The 8,747-nt window shown below is 37.8% G+C and overlaps 1 protein-coding gene and 1 non-coding gene across 7 annotated transcripts in view; one reads left to right on the forward strand and one right to left on the reverse strand.

Annotated features, from left to right (window-relative positions):
• Positions 1-8,747, forward strand: part of LOC106873867 (glucose-induced degradation protein 4 homolog) — a 51,911-nt gene that overhangs the window by 19,438 nt on the left and 23,726 nt on the right. For all 6 annotated transcript variants that reach the window (XR_001409931.2, XR_001409930.2, XR_008264944.1 and 3 more), the window contains exons 2-3: positions 1,862-2,029; positions 3,432-3,533. Coding sequence is in view for 1 of the 6 variants with exons in the window: in XM_014921385.2 (XP_014776871.1) it covers positions 1,862-2,029; positions 3,432-3,533 (270 nt within the window). In the remaining 5 variants the exon portion in view is untranslated. The remainder of the gene's footprint in view (positions 1-1,861; positions 2,030-3,431; positions 3,534-8,747) is intronic.
• On the reverse strand, positions 1,375-1,479 carry LOC128250124 (U6 spliceosomal RNA). The gene has a single exon (XR_008266247.1). It is a non-coding gene; the product is annotated as a U6 spliceosomal RNA (small nuclear RNA).

Here is an 8,747-nt window from a genome sequence, read left to right on the forward strand (position 1 = left end):
ATATATATATATATATATACATATATATGACGGGCTTCTTTCAGTTTCCGTCTACCAAATCCACTCACAAGGCTTTGCTCAGCCCGAGGCTATAGTAGAAGACACTTGCCCATGGTGCCACGCAGTGGGACTGAACCCGGAACCATGTGGTTGGTAAGCAAGCTACTTACCACACAGCCACTCCTGCGCCTATTGTCATCAAACATTTTACAAGCCTTGTAAGTGGAATTAAGGAGACAGAAACTGCAAGATACTTGTTGAATTGATGATACCTGTTCTGGGGTGGTAGATTTTATTTGGCATCCAGTTTAATCACCACCACCTAACACTTGGGTACCCTCAGTAGGGAGTTCCCTCCATGGTTAAACCAGATCTAAGGACTAAGGATATCTTGATAGCTTCGTGCATCACTTGCTACTGCACCAAGACAAGAAAGTTATGGTTTCTTATTCAATTTCTGCTACCTGTCTTGGAGGCCCCAGGAAAAAGACATGGGTGCTGCTTTCCTTCTTTTGAATAAACCATTTTACACACACACACACAGACACACACTCACACCCAGAATGCCTTGCAACCTTTAATTATTTTATCTTTCTACATTTAAGTTCAAATCCTGCCAACCCGAAGTTGACTTACTGTTATTGATTTCTTTCAGTCAGTTATTGAACTAAACATCATAAAGTGGTCACTCCCATTGACTAAAGCTTTGAATATAACTAAATAAATGAATAAGTACACATCTTTTATTTTTCATCTTTTATTTGTTTCAATCATTAGACTGAGGTCATGCTAGGACACAGCCTTAATGAATTTTTAGCCAAATGAATCAACCCCACTCTTTTTTTTTTTTTTTTTTTGTAAACCCAACACTTATTCTATCAGTTTCTTTTGCTGAACCACAAGGTTATGGGGGCATAAACACACCAACACTGATTGTCAAGCAGTGGAGGGGGACAAACAAAGGTACACATGCATAGATATATTCTTTTACTTGTTTCAGTCATTTGACTGTGATCATGCTGGAGCACCGCCTTTAGTCGAGCAAATCGACCCCAGGGCTTATTTTTTGTAAGCCTAGTACTTAATCTATAGGTCTCTTTCGCCAAACCGCTAACTTACAAGGACGAAAATGCATGTGCATCGGTTGTCAAGCAATGTTGTGGGGGACAAATACAGACACACAAAACACACACACACATACACACATATATATGACAGGCTTCTTTCAGTTTCCGTCTACCAAATCCACTCACAAGGCTTTTGGTCAGCCCGACATTATAGTAGAAATTGCCCAAGGTGCCAGGCAGTAGGACTGAACCTGGAACCATGTTGTTGGTAAGCAAGCTACTTACCACACAGCCACTCCTGTGCCTATAAAATATAGAATGCTTTGCAAATCTGCATGTCAACCTTGCGCAGGGACCCATGCTAATCTTCTCTGTACTTTTCCAGTTTTAGAATATGTACTACTGTAGCTTCTTTTAGTTTCTGTCTACCAAATTCACTCGCAATTATTCGGTTGGCCTGAGGCTATAGTAGAAGACATTTGCCCAAGATTCCATGCTGTGAGACTAAACCTGGAACCATGTGATTGAAAAGGAAACTTCTTACCACACAGCCATGCCTGCACCCCCACATACACATAAGCTTTGAATATGCAACATATGTAATATACAACTCACTTTATATTCCTTATCTATCTATCTATCTATCTATCTATCTCTCTTTGTCTTTTTATCTATCTATTTAATTATCTATTTCTCCTCCATTTGATTTGAATTTTACTAAATCTGTGTTTGTGTTTATCAAAGGATTTCAGTTCAATGATCTAAAACTTCTTTCTGCTGTCTATCTTTATCAGTATGTTGATCTAAAGAATGCTTACCTATGTGGCTATCTGAAAATCAAAGGGCTTACAGAAGAATATCCAATACTTACAACATTTTTCGACGGTGAAATCATCAGTGAAAAGCATCCATTTTTAACTCGTAAGTGGGATGCTGATGAAGATGTGGACAGGAAACACTGGGTATGTAAAATTCTCTCTCTCTCTCTCTCTCTCTCTCTATATATATATATATATATATATATATATTTATCTCTTTCTGTTGAGATAACAACATGATTTGGATTTCTAATGACCTTATCAGTAAAGCATAAAATTGAAACATAGCCATACTTACCTCCCTTACTTATCAAGAAAATGATGTTTAATTGATGATTGATACTGCTTTTTCCTTGCTGAATATGTTAAGCTTTTTAAATATGTTTACACTAACTTAATTAGAATTAAATAGTATAAAGACAATGATAATAATGTCAGGAAGATTTTTTTTTTCCTATCATCATCTAAGAATGATATCCTCAGGGAAATTAGTGGAAACTTAGAACATTCAGTCAAGGATGAAAGTATCATCATCATCATCATTTTACATCTAGTTTTCCATATTGGCTCAATTAGGCAAGTTGACAAACCAGAATAGTTCTTATTTGGAGTCACTGCTTTAATATGTGTGTGTGTGTGTATCCATGCGCACATATGTGTGTAACTGAGTTTTCAGTATATCCATAAGTTTCATAGGTGTAAAGCTCTCCTGAGATATAATCATCTCTCCTCCTCCTCCTCAAACATCCCCCCACCACCACCACCACTTAATCAAGAGGACCTTCCTCTTTCCCTTGTTCCCCCCCCCCATTTCCCTTTCCTTGTCCTTTCCAGTCTTGCAAGTTACTTAGCAACCCCATTTGTGTGAGTGGCAGGAAACAAAACATCCAGTCCACACTATAAAGTGGTTAACATTAGGAAGGGTATCCAGCCATAGAAACCATGCCAAAGCTGACATGGAGCATGATGCAGCTCCCTGGCTGGCCAGATCCTTTCACATTATTGTTGGATGGTTTGACATCTATGCCAGCATGAAAAACAAATGTTAAATGATAACAATGATGATGATATGCCACTTTTTACCTCTTTCTGATTCTACCTGATCATTCCCATCCTCCCTTCTAAAATGTGAGTAGTCTTGTAGTTCCTCTTAACCCTTTACCTACCAGTGATCTCATATGAGATCACTTAAAAATTACAAATTTCGTAATTATCTGTCAATATTTACACATATCTAACCTTTTTGCTATATCTACTAGGTATATTTCTCTGATATTCAAATGAGGTTTGCTAATTTTTCACCCAATATCTCACTTATTTCTATTTAAAATGTTATTTTGATCATTCCTGCGTGTTTCTAAGACTGTTTTATGCTAGAAATCAAAGTTTCATAAAAAAAAATTCCAGTTAATAGAATTATGGGAGGTAATGGGCTAAGCAAGAAACCTACTAGACCTAGTACATGAGTAAAAAGTCTAATACAGTCCCTATTCATGCCCTGAATATAATATATGATTAAATTATTGTTATTTCTCTCTTTTCACAGGGGAAATTTTTATCATTTTTTAAATTAGCAAAAAGTTTTAATTCCGACACATTTGACTATGATGAACTTCAAAAGACAGATTGTGTATTTATGCGGTGGAAGGTAAGTTATTCCAAATGCTACATGTAGCCATGCCTTTCTACTTCCTCCTCCTCCTCTCTCTTTCTCTCTCTCTCTCTTTCTCTCTCTCTCTCTCTCTCTCTCTCTCTCTCTCTCTCTCTCTCTCTCTCTCTCTCTCTCTCTCTCTCTCTCTATACAGTCTCTCATTCTTAACTCTGTGATACCTATGTTAAGGAGTGCATTTAAAGCCAAAAGTAATACAAGCAGGTGCTGAAAGCTTCCTGGCTATGGGTAAAAGAAAATACAGGAGGATCAGTTAATTACGATTTTATTCAACATATTCCCCTCTCAGTTTCACACACTTATTGCAGAGGTCCTTCAGTTTTTCTAATCCCTGTGAAAGAACTCAGGAGGCTGGGCCTCCAACCAGGTCATTCACAATACCCTTAAAGCCAGGAACTTACCAGAACCCCTTCATATATGAGCAAGATGTGGAATCTCTGACTTGTCTAGTAGAGCAGTAATTTGTCAAATCAAAGACAGCATGGGTAGCAGACATAAAATGGTGATGGTGTCCGCTTAGTTTATTTAAGTGTCACTAACTTTGTAACAGCTACCAGATATATTATTTGTTTGCATGCAATAATAGTTATTCAAATGCATTATAACTTTAATGCTCATTGGAGCTTTAGATTTTGTTGTTTTGTTCTTGTAAAAGTTCAATGTTTGAAGCACCAAAAAATAATTTTTCCTTCTAATTTTGACACAAGGCCAGCAGTTTTGAGGGGAGGGTGAAAGGTTGATTATATTGACCCCAGTATTTGACTGGTACTTATATTATTGAAAGGGTGCAAAGCAAAATTAACCTTGGTAGAATTTGAATTCAGAATGTAAAGAGCAGGAGAAAAATGCTGCTGTGCATTTTGTGTGACATGCTAATGATTCTGCCAAATTGTGATGCCTATTAGCAATATATCACAGAGTTAAGAATGAGAAACAGGTGTTTTTTATCATGGCGCCAGCACTAAAGAAGTTGTCATATCCTCAACAAGACTAAAGACTCCTCTTTACTTCTCATCGCTACTTACTCATTAAGGCTTTGTAAGTAAAAAGTTTGCTTCCCAACCCCACAATTTCAAATTCAGTTCCACTGTGTTGTACCTTGGGCAAATATCTTCTATTACAGCTTCAGGAAAAAAGAAAAGATGGCCACCACAGAAGGAATGCTTTTAATCATAATATTGCTCAACCAAGGCTAAACAACAACAATTAAAAGAAGCCTAGCAGTGGAATTCATTGATATTTCCAAAAATGTGGCAAAATAAATCTAAAGACCCTGTCTTGGGTGAAATAACAGTGCTAATTATTGTTGGTTGAACAGATTATTTCATTCAACACGAGCATTTATAATTTTTTCTTATTTTGTTAAAATGAGGATCAATGTATATGTCACATTGCTGTACTTAAGAAGACCCACCCACAACAGCATAATTGAGATCCTAAAACCAAAGAGTCACGTAAAAAGGACTGATACTGGTGTCAAATAAAAAGCACTGGTGCTGCTGCCACATAGAAAGCGCTGGTGCTGGTGCCACATAAAAAGCACTGGTGCTGGTGCCTCATAAAAAGCACTGGTGTTGGTGCCACATAGAAAGCACTGGTGCTGGTGTCACATAAAAAGCACTGGTGCTGGTGCCACATAAAAAGCACCCACTACACTCTATAAAGTGGTTTGCATTAGGAATGGCATCCATCTGTAGAAACCAAGCCAAAACAGATTATGGAACGTGGTACGGCCCCTGGCCTTGCCAGCTCCTATTAAGCCATGCAACTCACCACAGCATGGGAAACAAACATTAAATGATGATGATTGCTGAATCCTTTAGCTAAGGAACTGAAAGTTTAGAATTAAATGTCCTTCCTATTCACACGCAACATAACACTTATAAAAGCTATGTTTTTAAAATACACAAGCTGGTAATCCAATATCTTATTATTCAGCTATTTTACTCATATTTGTTTATCTTCAGATGACATAAACACCTTATCTGACATCTTTGTGTCTTATCTTTGTCAGCAATAGTTTATTTCTTATGTCATTTTGTAACAGATTGAAGCTTTCTCCCTTTAAGACATATATAATGTGAAAGTGTTCTTTAGAGAGAGAGTGTGTGTGTGTGTGTGTGTGTGTGTGTGTGTGTGTGCATGTCATTACTCTAACGTCTACTCTTTTCCATGCTTTGCATGAGTCAGACAAAATTCATTAAATCAGATTTTCTATGGCTAGGTGCTCTTCCTGTTGCCAACCCTCACCCATTTCCAAACATGGTAATATTTCCCCTTGTCTTTTGAACACAAACAGCACAGTGGCAAGACATGTTTTCGTGGAAGGTTGCAAATGAACAGCATCATTCGTGTTACAGTAACAATTAGTATGGTGCCAAGAAAAGGAGACATGAACATACACGTATATCTAAATTGAGGCAGTGGAACAGGTAAAATCCAGGCTACGTATGTTTCCTAGCTAGCAGATCCTCTCGTGTAATAATTACTCACCGAGGAGTATTCAACTAGCTACACATCAGGCCAAACATACCTTAATTATATGAAGGTTATATTGTCATTTGGGAATCTTGTTGCTAACCGTGAGCTATACAAAAATTTCTCAGCTATTAAGCTTCAATATGGGAAAGCCTACAACCTGATGCCAATAAATTATTATTGTTCCTGAATATTGCTTTTTATACCTATCACAGACTGCTCAAAGCTTACAAAGTTCCGACATTTACATGTGTGTGTGTGGTGTGCTCCTTTCAGCTTCAGTCTATCAAATCTAATCACAAAGCTTTTGTTCATCCCAAGGCTACAGTAGAAAGCACCCAAGGTGCCACATTGTGGGACAATCCAAACCCTGTAGATGTGAAGTAGCAAGCTTCTTAACCATAAAACCATGCTTGTGTATGTATGTATGTGTGTGTTATTATGTATGTATGTAGAACTATTTTAAAAGAGTAGGATATGGTTTATGAGAGATTTAGCTGCTATTTTTAGTGGATTCAGTGACTACACAAAGGCTTCCACAGGAATATGTTAGCCAATTACTTTTACCTCCTCATCTGGTGCCGCTGAGTTTTCCTAATTATCAGTTCATAGGTACTGAATAAGTATCTTCTGGCAATATACAGGTTTTCTCTTGGAAGATTCTTCTAATTTGTGTAGAGCTAAATATAGGCTTCACACAGCATTGGTTGGCCCAAGCTATATAGTGGGAGAAAATAAAACAACTCTCTTTTTTTATTTCCTTTGCAATTATATTTGCTCATTGTTCAACTTGATTGTGTCTGCATAGCTGGAAACATAGATAGGAGTTAATACCTTGCAGAGTGTGACATTGCCAAAAGGAATCCAGGTAGCAGCATCCCAGAGCTGTGAATCACTAGTTTTGGAATGCTACAGACAAATCTAATTCCATGAAATCTGAGATAAGCCCAATCCAAAACCAGCCTTCACAAAGTCGACATGGCTAGCATACTTAACGGAGCCAACAAAAATAATTTCAGTTAACTAAAATCACTTCTGCAGTGTTGACCAATAAATATAACTGCTTCAACTAAAGTATTAATGAAATTTGTTCATAGAGAAGAGCAACAACTCTGAAATTTTAATTAAAATATATGGTGGCAATTCCAGATAAATTTCATTCAAATTAGTAAACTTAATCTCTGTGTGCTAAGTCTTTTCCAGTTCTTGTCAGATCTTGTGATAAAGGTATACAAGAAATGTACATGAGCTGATCCAGGTGTGACTGTGTAGTTAAGAAACTTGCTTCCCAACCATATGGTCTTGGGTTCTGTCCCACTGTGTGGCACTTTGGGCAAGTGCCTTCTACTATAACTCCTTGCCAACTAAAGCTTTGTGAAAGGATTTAGTTGACTGAAAGAAGACCATCATATCGTGATGGCACCTGTGCCCAGTGTCGCCTTTCTAGCACTTGTGCCGGTGGCACGTGTAAAGACTTTCGAGCGAGATCGTTGCCAGTGCCGCTGGACTAGCTCTTGTGCAGGTGGCACGTAAAATACACCATTTTGAGTGTGGCCATTGCCAGTACCGCCTGACTGGCCTTCATGCCAGTGGCACGTAAAAACACCCACTACACTCTCAGAATGGTTGGCGTTAGGAAGGGCATCCAGCTGTAGAAATTCTGCCAAATCAGATTGGAGCCTGGTGTAGCCATCTGGTTCACCAGTCCTCAATCAAATCGTCCAACCCATGCTAGCATGGAAAGCAGACGTTAAACGATGATGATGATATACGTATAAATCTGACATGGGCGATTCTTTCTTGTCTTGGGATTCACAGTAAAACGGCTGGGTGGAACTGCACAAAAAATTACACAGATGTGTTGAATGATCCAGTGGTGATGCTGGGCTTTGTATTTTTTTCATAGTTCTCATGGTTACTGAGGTAATCTACTATAATAATACTCTTGTGTTTATGAATGAGAAAGAAAGGAGTGATAGATGAATAAGGAAGGAAAGGGTGATGTCATACTTAGTAATGGGATGATGAAAACTGTACGCTGAAAAAAATAGATCAAACAGTGTTTCAACTATGTGTGAATATATGTGTGTGTATGTAATAGGGGGGTATTGAGTGTGTTTGTGTGTGTGCGTGTGCACGCGCAATGGAAGTGAGATGGTTTGTCTTTGTTCACTTAGTATTTGGGTTTATTTTTTGATTTGGTTGAATCTTGGTTGGTGTTTTTTTTTTAGTGTTTTTTAGTGTTTTTTTTTTTAGTGTTTTGACAGAAAAATCTCATTCTAAAATTGTTTTTTAACATAAGCATGCCCAAACAAGAGTAGGTTTTACAGCCACATCATCCAAACCGACTGGGTGAAGCCGGGCTTAGCTGCTAGTATATATATATGTATGTATGTATGTGAAGGCACATGGCTTAGTGATTAGAGTGTTGCACTCACGATTATGAGATCATGTGTTTGATTCCCAGACCGGGCATTGCATTGTGTTCTTGAGCAAAGTACTTCATTTCACATTGCTCTGTGATCATTTTGTCATCTGACATGTGCAGGTAGTGTCAATCTGATGGAGGAAATGAGCTTATGTGTACACAAACATTTGATCACTATAAACAAAATCATCTGTGTGGTTGTTCGGTAAGAAATTGTTGAACCCTCATACATTGTCTAATGACGGGAAAGTCCATTATTATGTATGTATGTGTATGTGTATATATGT

This window comes from Octopus bimaculoides, chromosome 1 (genome assembly GCF_001194135.2).
Source record: "Octopus bimaculoides isolate UCB-OBI-ISO-001 chromosome 1, ASM119413v2, whole genome shotgun sequence".
Lineage (NCBI taxonomy): Eukaryota > Metazoa > Mollusca > Cephalopoda > Octopoda > Octopodidae > Octopus > Octopus bimaculoides.